At 33.8% G+C, this 17,228-nt stretch overlaps 2 protein-coding genes across 2 annotated transcripts; both read left to right on the top strand.

Annotated features, from left to right (window-relative positions):
* The first annotated feature begins 631 nt into the window (after window positions 1-631).
* Window positions 632-3,207, top strand: LOC131653205 (receptor-like serine/threonine-protein kinase At4g25390). The gene has a single exon (XM_058923294.1). The coding sequence runs from the start codon at window positions 723-725 to the stop codon at window positions 2,847-2,849; it is 2,127 nt and encodes a 708-aa protein (XP_058779277.1). The 5' UTR covers window positions 632-722; the 3' UTR covers window positions 2,850-3,207.
* Window positions 3,208-11,545: 8,338 nt separating this feature from the next.
* On the top strand, window positions 11,546-14,256 carry LOC131647620 (transcription factor bHLH36). The gene is made up of 4 exons (XM_058917491.1): window positions 11,546-11,961; window positions 12,302-12,649; window positions 13,325-13,394; window positions 13,505-14,256. Exons 1-4 carry the CDS (start codon window positions 11,851-11,853, stop codon window positions 13,576-13,578), a joined length of 603 nt encoding a protein of 200 aa, XP_058773474.1. The 5' UTR covers window positions 11,546-11,850; the 3' UTR covers window positions 13,579-14,256.
* Window positions 14,257-17,228: the final 2,972 nt, after the last annotated feature.

The raw sequence follows: 17,228 nt of genomic DNA, 5'->3' as shown, positions 1-17,228 counted from the left end.
TCTCATGTATTATAGGTGAAATTTGTTTTTTTTTTCTCTAAATTTTTTTTCAAACACCCACTTGAAATATAAAAATATTATGTCTTTTGTCCCTTAAGTGTAAAGTTTACGCTGTAATATTTTTGTTTGATTTCCTTTCAGATTTGGTGCAAAATCAAGTGCAAAATTATAATTCATAATTTTAAAGTATTTTTTTAATCTAGAACAGGGCCTCTAGTTTGATTGGGCCGGCCCTGTATATAGTTAAAATTAACCGATGTTAAAATTTTGAAGAAAAAAATTAAACAAGTAATATATATATTATCTTCAATTTTTTATTATTAAAAAAAAGTAACTTTTTAATCTTATCTATAATAAAAAGTCACGTGTTTATTGTTTAAAATGTCTCACAAGTAACTTTTTAATCTTATCTATAAATATTTAATGTCTCACAATTTATGACAAAAATATATTTTAAAATCCTTCAAAAAGAAACCCTCTTCATTATATGTTTTATTTTTTATCAATAAATTAAACAAAAGCACTTGTCATGCTCATTGGCAGGCACACCAATCCAAATCCAAACAAACCAACAACCTCATCAAAACCCATTCAACAAAAACAGTACACCCAAATCTCACACACTGAAACACACTATCCTCTTGACTTTACTAAACAGAGAGAAAACAAAAACAACATAGAAAAAGAAAATTTACATATTTTAATAAACAAATAAATAAAAAATGTTTCCACTTACTCCATTAAAATTTCAACTCCCAACCCAACTCCCACTTTCTTCTTCTCTCCCTTTCTCTAAATTCAACAAAACCCAAAAACCTTTCTATTTTCTCATCTCCACCATGCTTTCCCGTAAACTCTTTCAATCTCAGCCGTACACGTCATCACCACATCTTCTACCTCGCCGCCACCACCACATTTTAATTCCTCTCCTCGCCGCAACCGCCGTCTTACTAACCATCCTCCTCTTTTTTATCTTCCTCTTCCGCCGCACCCGTAAAAAACGCACCGCTCCATTCTCAATCACCGACGATAATCCACCGCACCGGTTCTCCTACTCCCTCCTCCGCCGTGCTACAAACTCCTTCTCAGTTCCACTCGGTCATGGCGGATTTGGTACCGTCTTCTCCGGCACTCTCTCTTCGAAACCGATCGCTGTTAAGCTCATGGATAGTTCATCTCAGCAAGGTGAACGAGAGTTTCACAACGAACTCTTCTTCTCTTCGAAGCTTCGGTCTCTTTATATAGTTCCTCCGTTAGGGTTTTCGTCTGATCCTAAACGGTGCCGTTTTCTTCTAGTTTATCCTTTGATGCAAAACGGTAATCTTCAAGACGCGCTTTTGAAGCGTAAGTGTTCTGAGCTTTTTAATTGGAGTAAAAGGTTTGAAATTGTGATGGATATAGCTAAGGGACTTTGTTATCTTCACTCTTTTGATCCTCCGGTTATACACGGTGATATAAAGCCTAGTAATATTCTTTTAGATTGTGAATTTGCTGCCAAAATTGGTGATTTTGGACTTGCGCGGGTGAAATCGGAGGCGGTTAGGGTTGATGTTGAGCTTTTGGATATTGATAGTGAGGATGAAATGAAGAAAAGGGATGGGGATTTGGAGTGTGGTGGTGTTAGGGTTGTGATTGATGATTGTGGATCTGTGGAAAGTGTTCATACTACTTTTTTTGAAGATGGTGCTAATTTGGGTTTGGAGCAATCTCCGATGGCGTCGCCTATGACGATAGCTTTGGCAGCGTCGCCGGGGTTTGATAAGGCTAGTGTGAAGAGTGAGAAGGATGTGGTTAGTGTTGAGGATGGTAAGAGGAATGGGAAAGGGGTTGCGGGTAATTCGGTTAGGGATTGGTGGTGGAAACATGATAATGAGGTTGCAGGTTTGACGCCGGTTGGGGAAGGTAAGAAGGTGAAGGATTATGTGATGGATTGGATTGGAAGGGAAGTGAAAAGTGAAAAGAGTGAATTAGTGGAAGAGAAGATTGAGAAGAAGAAGAAGGAGAAGAAGAAGAACAAGAAGCATAAATTGGAATGGTGGGAATCAATGGATGAGGAAAACGTTGGTGGGGTGATGAAGAAGGATAAGAGAAAGTCGGTTAGGGAATGGTGGAAGGAGGAATATTGTGAAGAGGCTGCAAAGGAGAAAAAGAAGAAGAATAAGATTAAGAATAAGAAGAAAAAAGGCGTAGAAAATGATGATGGCGTTAGCGTTGATGATAATTGGTGGATGAGTGATGATACATTATACGGGGATAGAAAGAAGGAAAAGAGAAGAAGTAGAAATAATCGCGGTAGTGTTGATTGGTGGTTAGACGGGTTTAGTGGCGAGTTATGGAGAGCACGTAGGAATAGTTTTGATTCAGCTAGTGGAGACATTCCAAAGAGTGGTGGTGTGAGTAGTACACCAAGTATGAGAGGAACTATTTGTTATGTTGCTCCCGAGTTTGGCTATGGTGAAGATGTATCCGAAAAATGTGATGTTTATAGCTTTGGGATCTTGTTGCTTGTTATCATTTCCGGGAGGCGCCCACTTCAAGTGACAGGTTCACCAATGTCAGAGTTTCAAAGAGCAAATCTTTTGTCATGGGCACGCCATTGTGCAAGAAACGGTAAGCTTATTGAGTTGGTTGATGAATCTATTCAGTCATTGAATAAGGACCAGGCTCTGATCTGCATCAAAGTGGCTTTGCTTTGTTTGCTAAAGTCACCTACTCGGCGTCCTTCAATGAAGGAGGTTGTCGGGATGCTAAGCGGAGAGCTGGAACCACCCCAGTTGCCTGTTGAGTATTCGCCTTCAACCCCTTCTCGCTTCCCTTTCAAATGTAGGAAGAAAAACCAAGGCCGGTAAGTTAGTTATAATAGATACCATCTCATAATTGATTTTCATGGATAGTAAATGCTAACGTAATATACTCGCAGTGCTAGTTTTCAAATGATAGATTATTGTATAGGGCCTTAAGAGGTAGGAGCCGTGTTCTTACCATAGATAAGAGTTTTCTTTCTCTCCTTTTGTCTTGGTTGTTTTTATTCCTGTTTACCATTTTAGTCCTAGTCTTTTCACTTTTCTTCTGCTGATACCATTACAGGTTACGGTTTGGGGTTTGATCTATGTACATTAACTTACTTCCATTATTCTTTTTCATACTGATTTGTAATATAGACATGCATTGATTAATGTTATGTTTGGGAATTATACTTTATGGCAAGGACTGAAATAAATTACAGCATACTATACCTTTTCTTAGAATGTTATTCTGTTATGCTCCATTATCGATTATTGTTATTTTTTTCTTTTTGTACATTTATGGTTTGATATGTTTCCTGGGTTTGCGGAGCGATGCGACGTGGATCTGGAAGTTTTTCTCTTTTCTCCCCTTTGGCATTTAGTCTCCAGATTTTTGGCCCCTATATCTTGTTGATTGAAGTTGGTTTTATTGCAAAATCAGGGTTTGTTTGGATTGTTTGAGTTTGGCAGAATCATAGTATGATATTGATTATGTATTTTGAACCTTCAATGAAAAGCTGACTTGTTCTTTAAAACATGGTTGGATCTTTTTAGCCTTTTGGCTGCTTTATTTGAACTGATGTAAGATTAAGTTACGTTGATGATGTAATAAAACACTGCTTGCGAAAAATGTGGTGATTTTTATTGATCCCACCCATGGATATCTATCGATTATTTGTGTCAAATCTCAAAAAATAATCATGGATTTATAATTAAATTTGTTCTGGTCATATATATTCAAATCCATGTAAGACAATCTCAACTTTTTAAAATAAGAATATCATATCAAATAGTCTGTGTAGTATAAAAGTGGTTGGGTTACCTATTTGGTCTCTTATGTCACAGATTTCACTTTGTTCTTATTATTACTTTTTATTTTATTTTCATCTCGTAACTTTACTTATGTAATTTCAATTAAATTCCAGCTTGCAAACGTTAATTAAGAAATATTATTTTTAGCAACAAAAATCTGTTACATGATCCTTAAAAATCTTTCACTAGAAATCATTAGGACTAATAGCACAAAATATGATAACGAACTAACAGTATAATTTAGCCTATACATCTGTAGGTTGTTAAGTTCTACTTGCATTACATATTTACATAACACATAGTAGAGCTTAAGGAACTATAACAGTACTAGTATATTATAGGAGGTTGTTCTCTCCACCTGCATAGTGCTCCCACACTTGTGAAAATCCAGAAATATTCTTATTGTCTCTGAAAATGTATTCCCGGTCATATTTAAAATTATACTAACAAAGATACTGCAAGTGAGACACTATATTTTTTCTAGAAAATTGTCTGGAGATAGATTTCAGAGATGTCCATCCGTAAAGTGCTCAATTGGAAGGGATAAGAAAGTGCTCAATTGGAAGGGATAGGAGAGACTCTGTTTGATTCTGCAAGTTGTCTGCAACATGATCAATTTCGATGAAGGAGTGGTAATTGAAAGGGATAGGAGAGGCTCCGTTTGATTCTGCAAAGGCTTTAATACTTGAAATATTTGATGTATGAACTTGTGTTGGTACTCATGATTAAATATTGGTAGATGCCGAAGCCATGGATATTGTATCCGAGTGGTTTTAATACAATATAGATGTAAAATAGAGAATATATTATAAGAGAAACAAATAATGTTATTGAAGAAAAAGTCCTACACGCACAAGTGTTTTGATGAGTGATCTCTTCAAACACTCGCAAATATTATTAGACAACATTTTAAGGAGATACATATCACTTGCAGTGCTTATATTGATGTAATTTTAAGTGTGTTTAAAGATGAATCTTTGAATGCTAGGAGTATTTGAGACTTTTCATAGTGTGAGAGAACATATAAGGTGGAAAGAGGTACCCCATATTAAATGTGAAGCTTGTTAGTTCATTTTTCTCTTGGACCAAGCCGGGTCTTAGCCCAAATGAAAAAAAGAAACATATAAAATACTACTGGCTTATTTTAAGCAAATGGAAGTGTCTTTTTTAAGTTAAAATCTAATATAAGACAAATTTGGATTTTTTTTTTTAAATCTTGATATCCGGCCTTGCGATCGACTAATTTAAGATGATCAATTCTACTGTTTTTTAGTAAGAGTCCCTTTTAAGTTCGGAGCAAACCTCTATATGAATAAGTCTAACACAAAGATTGTTAGCACATAGTATGATTTGAACTAACAATTTAGGATCATTGGTTGCCATTTTTAAAATTTTTATAATACTATATTTTTATTCAAAGAGTTTAAGTTTTTATTATAAAATTTGAAATTAAAAATTGGGTTAAAAAACCTTTTCATAAAAATCATCATAAAAATTGTCCCTTCAACACTTTATAATATACTTGTAATGGTGGATATAATTAATGGATGGCACTCTTAAGAGGTTTATAAAACAACAATAAGTTGACAGAAAAGTATCCTGTAGTTAGAAGCGATAAGTTTGCTCCAAATAATAATGAAACAATATATGGTCTTGTTCAATGCATACCTGATTTATCCAAATTAATGAAAGAAGTTAAAAATGTGTACAATGGTAGAGCAAACAAAAACCGCTAAAATGAATTATAAATGCAAATCATAATGTTTTGTATTGAAGTCCCACGTTGAATAGTTTGAAAATTATATTAGTGTTTATAAAATTCACACATACTTATCATGTTTTTTTCTTGTGAGCTGCCGAGATCTTAGTAAAAACATTCGTGTTTAGTTTCTGAAAATATCACCTGCCGACACTTAGTGTTTTTTCAAAAAACTCTACGTATCAATTCTGTCATTTTCTTTAAATATAATGTTTATAATATTTTTATATAAAATTTATTTAGTTTAACAGGTTTATTGTGTTTTTAGAAAATGCTGTACACAACCTCTAAATTTATTACACCGAGTCAATTAAGTATGAACTAATCTTAAATTTCAATATGTTTTACGGTTTAAAGTCAGAAGATCTTAGAAAAGACAAATATTTTTGAAAAAAAGTCCAAACTCCTTTTGTCATGGTTTAAATAATTTCTTTTTCTAAAGAGGCTTTACAGCGAAGACAATCGATTTGACCCAATAAATATATTGTTGTTACTATATACATGCCGCCACTAAAGAAACAGTTAAAAATCACGTTTTGTATAAGGTAGTATATTCTAAAGCTTGTTCAGACTTCAGTGAAAAAAATAAAACGAAATGGGAAAGATTAGGGTCTCTTTTATTTAAATAATAATGGGAGGAAGAAGACGTGTTAATTAATTTTTTTTTATTGAAGCGTTAATTTAAGTTTTATACTCTTACGCTATATCGAGATATTTACGGTTTTTTCATGGTTATCAAAAAAATATAAAAAACGTCTAAATTAAAAAAAAGAAAGAAAGAAGGGAAGTCTAATGAGCTTTTAATCAACAGTACAGATAAAATAGAAAATTTTAAAAATTATAAATTGTGGAAAATACTGAAATGTTGTGTTTGGGCCAAAAACGAACTTGGACGACTTAAAAAGTCCATGTATAATAGAAAATTTGTTAGTTGAACTTGCGATTCGATTCCTTATTCAAAAAGTTATAATAATAGTCATTTTTAACGGACACCAAACTTACAAAAATCCTTCTGAACCTCTTCGACATGCGATCAACCTTTCTATATCATAAACTTAATCTTGCAGTAAGCATTATCATTGATCTTTCAAGTCACTTTAAACAAATCATTTTTGCGTGGCTACAACTTGTTGTAAGTACCAAATGAGAACCTCTCCCTACGCAGAAACGCCATCACATCATCTCCCACATTGAAAATTTTAACTCTCACGCATTTATCAGTAGCTGCCTTCTTCTTCTGCCCAATAGCTTCTAACTTAGCCTTGACATCTTCTTTAATAACTACATTATCCTCAGCCATATTCTCAGTAGCCGTGCTAACTCTAGGCGCCTTAGGCAACTTAGCCAAATCAGTCACATGCTTAGGAACATAAATATAAACTAGAGAAAATGATGGTTTCCCCGTAGCTGAGTGCACAACAATGATGTAAGGAAATTTGACCCGAGACAAAACTAAATCCCACTATTTTGAATTGTCCACACGAATACTTCAATCATATTCCTCAAAGTTATGTTGGTTACCTTAGTTTGTCCATCTGTTTGAGGATAAGTTATAGAACTCATGTTCAACGCTGTTCTAAACAATCTCCAAAGAGTAATCTAGAAATGACTAAGAAATTTTGTGTCTTTGTTTGAATTAATTCACGTAGGAACCTCATGAAGACGCACAACCTCCCTAAAAAACAATTTTGCTATGTTAGACGCATCAACGATATTCTTAGGCTCTGTTTGGTAAGCCATGTTTTCGAGCTTATAGCTTATGTCTTATGTCTTATGTCTTATAAGTTCATATGATAATTTAGACCCGTTTGGTAACGCTCTTTTCATCACGAGCTTATAGCTTATTTTACTAGCTTATAGCTTATTTTCTAGACGCTATTTCAAATAGCGTTTTAGCTTATGTCTTATAACTTATCATTTTTTCTTCCTTTTTTAGCCTTATTATTTTAATTAAAATCCATTTTTAACCCTTATAATTTATTTTAATTTAAAATAAAATAAATATATATTAAATATCTTTTATGTCATTTTACATTTATAAGTTAATTGAACCGCTAATTTTACCAAACACTTCAATTAGCTTATAAGCTATCAGTCTCAACCATCCGCTATAAGCTATAAGTCATCAGTCATCAGCCATCAGTCATAAGCTATAAGCTATCAGCTAGCTTATCAGTCAACCGCTATTTTTACCAAACAGACCCTTATAAGCAATGAAATGTGTCATCTTGGAGGACCTGTCTACTACAACGAACACATAATCTACGCCTCGTTGCGTACGAGGCAATCCAAGCACAAAATCCATGGCTAAATCTTGCGAAAATCACCAGGAATAGGTAAAGGTATATAAAGATCAATATTTTGAGACTTGCCTTTAGACATCTGACAAGTATAACACCTCTTGACTATAGCACAATCATCCCTCCTCAAATGTGACCATGCAGATCTCAAATTAAATTCTATCTTAAAGAGGAGCAAGGGATGCACAGTCGATATCCTTTTAAAAAGATATCCATCTCGAATATGAAAATTTGCATAATGATGTTTTACATTAGTGTTGGCCCATAATTCCTTGAATTCAGCATCAACTTCAAACAACTCTTTTAGGCCCTCAAAGCCTACTATCTGATGCGCTAAGATGATTAGTGAGGAAGTCCTCCTACTCATTGCATCCACTACCTTGTTAAGAGCCCCTGCCTTATGATGAATAATAAAAGGAAATTTATGCAGAAAACTCAGCCAAAAATCATGCATCTTGTTTATCACCTTTTGGATGTGAAGAAACTTGAAAGCTTGACGGTCAGTGAACACAACCAATTCTTTTTGAACCAAATAATATTCCCACTAGCGCAGAGCTCTAAAAACTGCATAGAATTCCTGATCATAAGTACTCTATTTCTGACGAGCATCACTTATTATCGTGCTGAAAAAGGCCACTGGTTTCTTCTCATGAGACAAAATAATTCATATTCCCACTCTTCTAGCATCACATTTAACATGGAACACTTTGACAAAATTAGGAACTACTGGCACTGGGGAGGTTAATAACTTCTCCTTAATCAATGCAAAACTCGACTCTTACTCAAACCCAATATAACTTCCATTTCATCAAACATTCAGTAATAGGTGTAATGATAGTACTAAAATCCTTGATAAACCTCGTATAAAAGGTGGCCAGACCATGAAAGCTATGAACCCCAGTCACTGATTTAGATGCAGGACAATCTCTGATAACACTCACCTTATCTTCATCAACCTAAATCCCCTATTCACCAACAACTAAGCCTAGGAAGAGTAACTTGTTGGATTTGAATGTATATTTTTTCAGATTAATGTATGTTTGGTTCTCCTGTAATACTTTTAACACTTGTTTCACATGCTCCAAATGCTCTTTCTTTGTCTTACTATAAAAGAACAAGTAAATGGAAGCGGAACCTGATTCATCAATCTCATGAAGGTACTAGGGGAGTTTGACCACCCAAAACGCATTAGCGACCACTCATAAAGTCCATCTTTTCTCTTGAAAGATGTTTTCCATTCATCTCTAGGCCTGATTCTAATATAATGATATACCCTACGCAAATCTATCTTCAAAAACACCTTAGACCCTGACAACTCGTCAAGCATGTCTTCCAAACGGTGAGTCGGGAAATGATATTTGATATTTATCTTATTGTTGGATCTGCTGTCAAGACACATCCTCCATTAATTTCCTTTCTTAGGGACTAGACAGATCGGTATTGCACAAGGGCTCATGCTCTCACGGATGAATCCTTTCTTCAACAAATCCTTAATCTTCTTCCTTAAAATCTCATTCTCCTTAGGTCAATCTGATGTTGAATGTCTTACTTGGGAGGCAAATTATTTGTTAGTTCAAATGCAATCAACTCCTTAAAACCCTTTAAGATCACTAGCACTTCTTCTGGAATTTCTATTTCCTTATTTACAACACTCATCATTCCTTTAATCACCAGTGGACAAAAACATTCATTGTTTTAACAGCCTCATCAAACTCCATTTCACTCTATGTCATCACCAAGAAACTAGAATTTTTTCCACTTGGTTTCTTATCAAAGTGCAAAATAGGAGCCATGGCAATTTTATTCGTGCCCCATGTAAACATCATCACAATATCACGTCCTTGATAAGTGACATCATTATTAATTTTCCATGGTCTACCACATAGAATATGACAAACATCCATATCAATAACATCACAAAGTACCTCTTCTCTATAATGCTTTCCAAAGGGGATAGGAACTCTGCAGGCGAGTGTTACTTGAACTTGGGAGCCCTTTTTTACCCAACCGAGGGTCTATGGCTTCTCATGGAATTTTAAGGACAACTTCAAATAATCTACCAATTCCAACAACACGATATTTTCTGTGTTGCCACTATCCACGATAAGATTACACACTTTGTTCTTGATAGAACAATGTATTTTAAACAAACTCTTGTGTTTCCCTTCCTCTTTGGACACTAGTAGACTTCTCTAAAACACATAATTTACCCGCTCATCTGATTCTTCCTATGCAAACTTAACCTTTGCATATTTATCGTTCTCAACTACATATCCTTCTCTATCCTTCTCCTTTTCCCTTTCTTCTGCAACGATAACAACTATTTGATATCGTCCACTACAATTATAATACATGTCTCTAGTAGATTTACCATGTGAATTATTCTTATGAATTATTCATCTAGTGGATAGATGCTTTACTCAACTGCACACCACTAGAGCTGCTAGCACCCTTATTTACAGGGTTGGAATCCCAAGTTGTTGCACTATTTTCCATGTCACCTGTTGATTCAAAGTTATTCTAGGGTGAATACCTTTTAAAAGATGAGAAATTTCGAGGGGGTTTCTTTTCCAATTCTGCATTCAAAGTTAGACTTGGTGCCTCAACTATAGTCTGTAAGCCCTTCTGCTCCTACAAAGATCCCTTTAAGCCACTAATGTTTGGAGCCACTTTCGGGCTCTCTAAATCTCCCAGTTAATTACACTTAGAAAAATGCAAGAAATCAATTGTATATTCATTCACAATTCTCTTTCTCTGAACACACTCAATATACATATTATAAATAATATGTTCATAATCCTCTAGTAAAAATCGCTTCAACATCAATTTTTTCATTCTTCGTCAAGTTTTGACTGACCCTTTCCTTTGCTAGTTCCGTTGTTGTTCACTTGATTTCTTAAAATTGCCATCTCTTCAGTCAAAGCAACTAGGGCCATGGTAAAAGTTGCAGAAGTTTTCTCAAGGTCTGCTCTAGTCACCGGTTGATCTCCCATGGATGATCAAGCTCCGAAAAGAAACAGGAGAAAACCTGCTTTGATGTCACATGATGCAGTCACAATCACGAAGAATTAGCAAGCATTAAACCTAGAACGAAACATAAATTTGCAAGCGACAAACCTATGAGATAAACCTTTGGAATCCACCAAAAAGAAAAAACTATTGAATTTTATCATAATGAAAGATGTCCCTGACAGCCAAAAGGATTAATGGATTGTTAATCGAAAGCAGAAATAAAACAAAAAATTACTAAAAATATTAAAATGCTGTTTTCGGGCTTAGAAATATATAATAATAGTCATTTTGCCTATTTACTTGCTATTTCTGTGTAATCTAATCATTCTATATATTTCAAATAACAAATATCTTTTCATAATTTTTCTTTTACTCTTTCTAATATACGATATATAATTAAAATCGCAGTATGTAGCATTTATTTTTGGTACGAATAGGCTACACTGTTATATTAAATCAATCTTCATTAAAAGCATTAGTATCAAACATATTTTTTATTTGAAGTTGGACCGTTCGCATTCAAAAGAAAGAGCAAACACTATGTCCCACCTGTATTCTTTTCTACTAACCTATGTCCCACCAGAATAATAATTTATGAAGGTAGAGGAAATATAAATGAAAACTATGATATTTGGCAGGTGGAAACGGATCTTATCTTATATATGAAGGATTTGAGAATCCAAACATATCTGGAAATTGTAAAGTACTATCAAAACCCTAACAACCAAATATACCTTGATTTCCTTGTTACAGTATCTTTGTCAACCCCACAAAGATAGTACACACTAATCCTAATCTATATCCAACTAATTAAAACATGAGTTGATCTTTAGCTTTTTTGTTAAAGTTGATCTTCTCACCATGAAAAACAACCTCAGAAATCAGAAGATTGCTTAGAAATTGCATGATCTTGTGAGTGAAATAGTAGAGTCAGTAGAAGTGGATATTATAGGATTATAGCATGGAAGAAAACAAGAAGTGGATGCATAAAGAGACAGAAAGACAAAGAAGACAAGAGATGGCCAACCTCTGCACCAACCTTAGATCTCTTCTTCCTTTAGAGTATATTAAGGTAAGCACCTATACACAAGTCTATCTCTTTATTATTTCACCAATTTTTTTTGTTAAATTCATATGTCTACTATGGAGCCGGATCCAGATGGAGATTCTACCATTTTAGTTTAACCATGAAAAAATAAATAGGGCTGCGGTCCTATTGTGCCACGTCTAACGGAGGAAGTTCTATTTTGCCACGGAGGAAGTTCTATTTTGCCACTGTTTAACTGTGACAAATATATTATGAATCCTTTCTGTAGAATATTTTGGCTCATACTTCATTTTACACATTTTTAAAGACGGCTATGTTGTTGATATATTATTTAGTTGTATGATTTGATTATGAACATTGTTAGGGAAAACGCTCGATTTCGGATCATGTGAATGAGGCTATGAATTATATCAACCACTTACAAACCAAGGTGAAGCAGTTAGAAGCTAAGAAGGAAGAGTTAAAGATGATATCTAGTTTGAATACAAATGTCCCTCAAAATGACTCTAGTTGTAGTGCTACCAATCTTCAACCCTTTGTTATTGTTCAACCTTTCCCCGGAGGAATTGAGATTGTGTGCAGTTACAGCTTCAAGAAGTGTTTGTTTCCTTTGTCAAAAGTGCTTCTCATGGTGATTAAAGAAGGGCTTAATGTTATAAGCTGCACTTCCAACAAAATAGATGGCAGATTCATATACACCATACGATCTGAGGTATAGTATTTCAATTTATTTGTCACTAGCATGCAGTAAATATGTTTATACATAATGGTATACCTATATGTGAAAGTCGCACAACAATTTTTGTATAAATACTTTATTTATCTGCTTTCATCATTTTAGTGACTCTCTTATTTCACTCATACATGCAATGCATTTTCTAATTAAAGTTGTGTTATTACTTACTAACAACATAATTAAGTGCCTATGAAATCATATTAATGTTTATCATAGACATCGTGTTTGGTTTGCCATTGGAGATTCCATGGTTTTAATTTGCAGACAACATCACGTGATGCGGCTGCAATATTACAGTTAAAATAATGTCTGCATCCAAATCAAGCCACAATTACAGTGTAATCGTAAATCACATTAAAAACTGCATTATAATGCTGCAACCGCATGATATCACTTTAACGGCCACATAAACCCGCCCCAGGCCAGAATAGATTATGTATTGCTTTAAAATAATATTTTATGTAGTTAAAACATAAATTCACGTTGAAATGACCGTAAACCGCATCTTCACCGCTGCAATAGCCGAACCACAGTGGCCCTAACCGCATCCACTGTTGCAACTGCAATTTAAAGCCATTGGAGGCTCTATAAAAAACAACACTATATGTTCTAAAATTGGCTACTAACATTCATTTGTATATTTCCTTGAAGGATTCGATAATGACTGGCATTGATTGCTCTGAACTGCAACGAAAACTTACCGAAGCAATATCATCTTCAAGTAATTATTTATACACTGCTAAGATACTTTGCGTGAATGAATAAAAATAGTTTAGAATATGTATTTTTTTTGTTTCTGAATGTTCACGTTTTTATTTAACCATTTTGCAGGTTTACCAGAGAGTTCATCTGAACCAGAAAATTGGCAATATCTTGAGAAAACTGTATATTTTGAAAATTTCTGATCTCACATCAATATATATCATATTTGTGCACTCTTATTTTCTAAACAGAAGATTGCTAGTTGAAGATTCAAATTCGCAGTGGTATGCATGCAATACGCGTTGAGCTAGCTGATATCTTTTTCATTTGAAGTTAGAAACAAGCTAGTCATACAAAAAACCTCATGTTGATGTTCAATGTATTGATAATACATGTATTTTATGCCTTTACGTAATTATTTTCTATAGTATTATATTTAAATAGTTGTGTATGTCAATGTTTTAAATTTCTCGTGTTACATAACCATGAGATAGCAAACAAGTGTTTATCATAGTTTCTTTTGGGAAGATGACAGAGAGATAAAAAAAAAAACTAAGAAACTAATTGGACATTCTTAGGCATCTAAACTCCAAAGATGTCATCAAAAATCCTTTAAGCATCCCCTCAAGATTAGGTTTTTTTAGGTTGATACGATCTCTTTGATTATTCTGAGGGTAGAGTATGAGATCTTTACTTAGAACTTCGTGGAGAAAGTTTTTTTTGTTTTTGTTTTGTAGTTCATGAGGAATTTGTTGTTGCTAATTTCCTTTCGGCAATTCAAGATCATACTAATTCTTAGGATAGAGACAAGTGAAATTGGAAGTTTGTTAGGGATGGTACTTTCTCGGTGTCCTCAATTCAAGATCATACTAATTCTTAGGATAGAGACAAGTGAAATTGGAAGTTTGTTAGGGATGGTACTTTCTCGGTGTCCTCTATTTATCATGCTCCTTTGTCTACTTCTAATTCTTCTAAATTTCTTACTGTACTAGTTATTCGATCCTTCTATTCATTTGGGGTAGCTAGGCTCCATCTAAAATGACTGTTTTCTCTTGACACCTTCTACTTGATAGGTTCCCTTCTAAAGATAATTTATTCAAAAGAAAGGATTTTGTTGCTCAATTGACATCTCTTGTCCCTTCTGCGGTGATTTGGTAAAGTCGCTTTCCACTTGTTTGTCACTTGTGACTTAGTTAGCAATGTTTTATATAGGATTTTTAGAAGTTTGGGGTGAAAAGTAGTTCTTCCTAGGGATCCTAGTCGTCCTTTTTAGAGTTTTCTTTAGTTGGCAGGACAAAGTCTAGGAGTGATTTTTCTATTACTTCAAATGTTATGGTCTAGGCCATTTGGAGAACTCAGAATCATAATTATCTTTTCTGGTTCTTCATAAAGGTGAAAGAAGTAAATGAAACAATTTTTTTTGGCTACAAAATGATTTTTGGGTAGATCAACGACAAACTCATGCACCTTCTCAAAATGCCTTTAGAACACCATCTTTTAGATTAACTAATAGTCAATTGCGATTTTGGATTGGTTTAGAGTGTATGTGAATTTTTCATTCTTCCTTTGGTAATCTCTGATCTATTGTTGGTGGAACTATTGGATTGAGATTTAACTTACTCCTTTTTTGAGTTGGAGCTCTTAAATGACAATTTTTTGTCTAGTTATGTCTTGTGTTAGTGGATCTTATGGTTTTGTTCTTGTAGTTTTTCTTCATCTTTCTTGTAGTTATGAACCCTTGCTTTTTGATATTATTGCATATTAAATCTTTGCAATTTAAAAACAAAAGTGTTTGTAGTCATCATTTTTCTTCTGAAAGTATTAGAATTTAAACAAGATTTAAATTCTGATGCCACTTGTTTGACATGAGATTTCGAACACAAGGAGGGTTGAATTGTGTGAGATTGAAATTTCATTTTCAAAACAATTTTTTTACAAAGACCAAGTTTAAAAAGATTTTGTAAAAGAAACAGAGTAAAAGCAGCAGAAATATGATAATGGAATGGTAGTGGAAATAAATGACTGAAAAGTACAGAGTTAGGGGGCGAGAGAAAACACAAAAAATATAGAGATTCGGTCCAATAAAGTGACCTACTCCTCTACTTAAGAATTATTTCTTGAGAATTTCCACTATGATATATGAGCTTTTGACAAAATATGCCCACAAACATCCTTATACAATGATTGAAGTTTTTCAATGACTAACTTTCCAACAAACATGAATTTTAAAGTACGGAGACTTCCATAACCAACTAAGAGCTTTTTAACAGTAGTTTAAGCTCATGAATCAAGTGGGAGCATTTAACAACTAACTAAGCTCAAGAATCGAATGGTAGTTTTAAATACGGAGATCTACCTAATCAAACAAAGGTTTTAGCTTGGTTTACCTTAACAACGAAGCAATAGCTTTTCACTTGGTTTGTCTCAAAACCAAAAAAAAATTTCCCCAATGAAAAATTACAATTAGTCCCTTTCACCAAACAAAAAACTACATCATAGATATAAAGATTTTACTCTCAAAAGCACTAGATTTGAGAAATAAGGAGAGTGATAGAAAGGTATTTCAATGTATTTTCTAGTGTGTTAGAAATAAGAAAGGATCCCTCTATTTATAGGACAAGAGGTGGTTAAATTATGGAAACAATCCATGTGATTTTAAAGGCTCCTAATCGATTATGCACATTCATTAATTGATTATAAGATACAAATATGGAATATTTTCAAAAGACCCATTACATAATTGACTATTAACCTTAATAGATGATTATTGAGGTATTACAAAAGGAATAATTGATTATGCATAAGAGTTAATTGATTATCTAGTGCAAAAATCCTTCATAAACAACTTTTCAAGTTTTTAGCCAATTAGGTAGGCACAAAAACATTTTGGTGAATTTAATGAGAAGAGAGAGGCTTTCCAATGAGTTGAAAGTGCGTGTGTAGTTTTTTTAGTAGAATTAAGATTTAGTCTTATAATTTTACCGAATCTGATTGCTCGACACAGACTCCTCGAGCTTTCACACTTCCAATCTTTCAAATATTTGAAGCTTTAGGTTCCTTACCACATTATCTTTGAGTTTAGAACTTCACTGGAACCTTGAAACTTCTTCCGATAAGGCTTGAGATAATTATTTATTTTAACCTCTATCACAAGACAAACCGCTTGATTAGAGATTTTTGTTAACTTCATTGAATGCCACTTGACAACAGGTGTTGATCACCAGAACTTGATTAACACAACTTGATCATCTTGATCATATTGATCTTCACCCATAATCACTTGATCAACATATCAAGCCCCATAACTTGATTAGTTTATCAAGCATTACTCAATAAACATATCAAACACCATCATCTGATCGACATTACAATCACCATAACCTGATCAACATATCAAATGATATCATTTGAACTAAAATGCCTTGAATAGCAAGACTGGTGAGGACTTCTCTGAAGAACTTGACAACATCCAAACCAAATCAACAGGTTGCTACATACTTTATAATTCCAAGCACATAGATCCATATTCTTCCTGTTCTTGATCATAACAATGCATCTCTCAAGAAGATGGACAAAAAAAGATACAAGGGTGATAAATTGAAGTGGTTAAACTCTCGTTGATAAATATAAAGAGTATACTCTACTCCTCCTGAGAGTAAACTTCACCCCTTTGACATTATCAAAAAGACGGAAAAATAAACAGATAGATAATTATGGCATGAATCAAGCATATAGATCATTAAAGGCGAGCGTAAGCGAAAACATACTTCATTAGTTAAATGCTAAAATTCAAGTACAAAAGGAAAAATAACTAGGAATAAAAAAAATAAAGAAATACATAAACACAACAAAG

This window comes from Vicia villosa, linkage group LG2 (genome assembly GCF_029867415.1).
Source record: "Vicia villosa cultivar HV-30 ecotype Madison, WI linkage group LG2, Vvil1.0, whole genome shotgun sequence".
Classification (NCBI taxonomy): Eukaryota; Viridiplantae; Streptophyta; class Magnoliopsida; order Fabales; family Fabaceae; genus Vicia; species Vicia villosa.
Note: the sequence above shows the minus strand (reverse complement) of the source record. Positions and strands in the feature narration are given on the sequence as shown.

Coding starts and splice junctions, on each gene's coding strand:
- LOC131653205 (XM_058923294.1), top strand. CDS start 723: ATGTTTCCACTTACTCCATTAAAATTTCAACTCCCAACCCAACTCCCA.
- LOC131647620 (XM_058917491.1), top strand. CDS start 11,851: ATGGAAGAAAACAAGAAGTGGATGCATAAAGAGACAGAAAGACAAAGA. Junction 11,962..12,301: donor TTCCTTTAGAGTATATTAAG/GTAAGCACCTAT, acceptor GAACATTGTTAG/GGAAAACGCTCGATTTCGGA. Junction 13,395..13,504: donor CGAAGCAATATCATCTTCAA/GTAATTATTTAT, acceptor ACCATTTTGCAG/GTTTACCAGAGAGTTCATCT.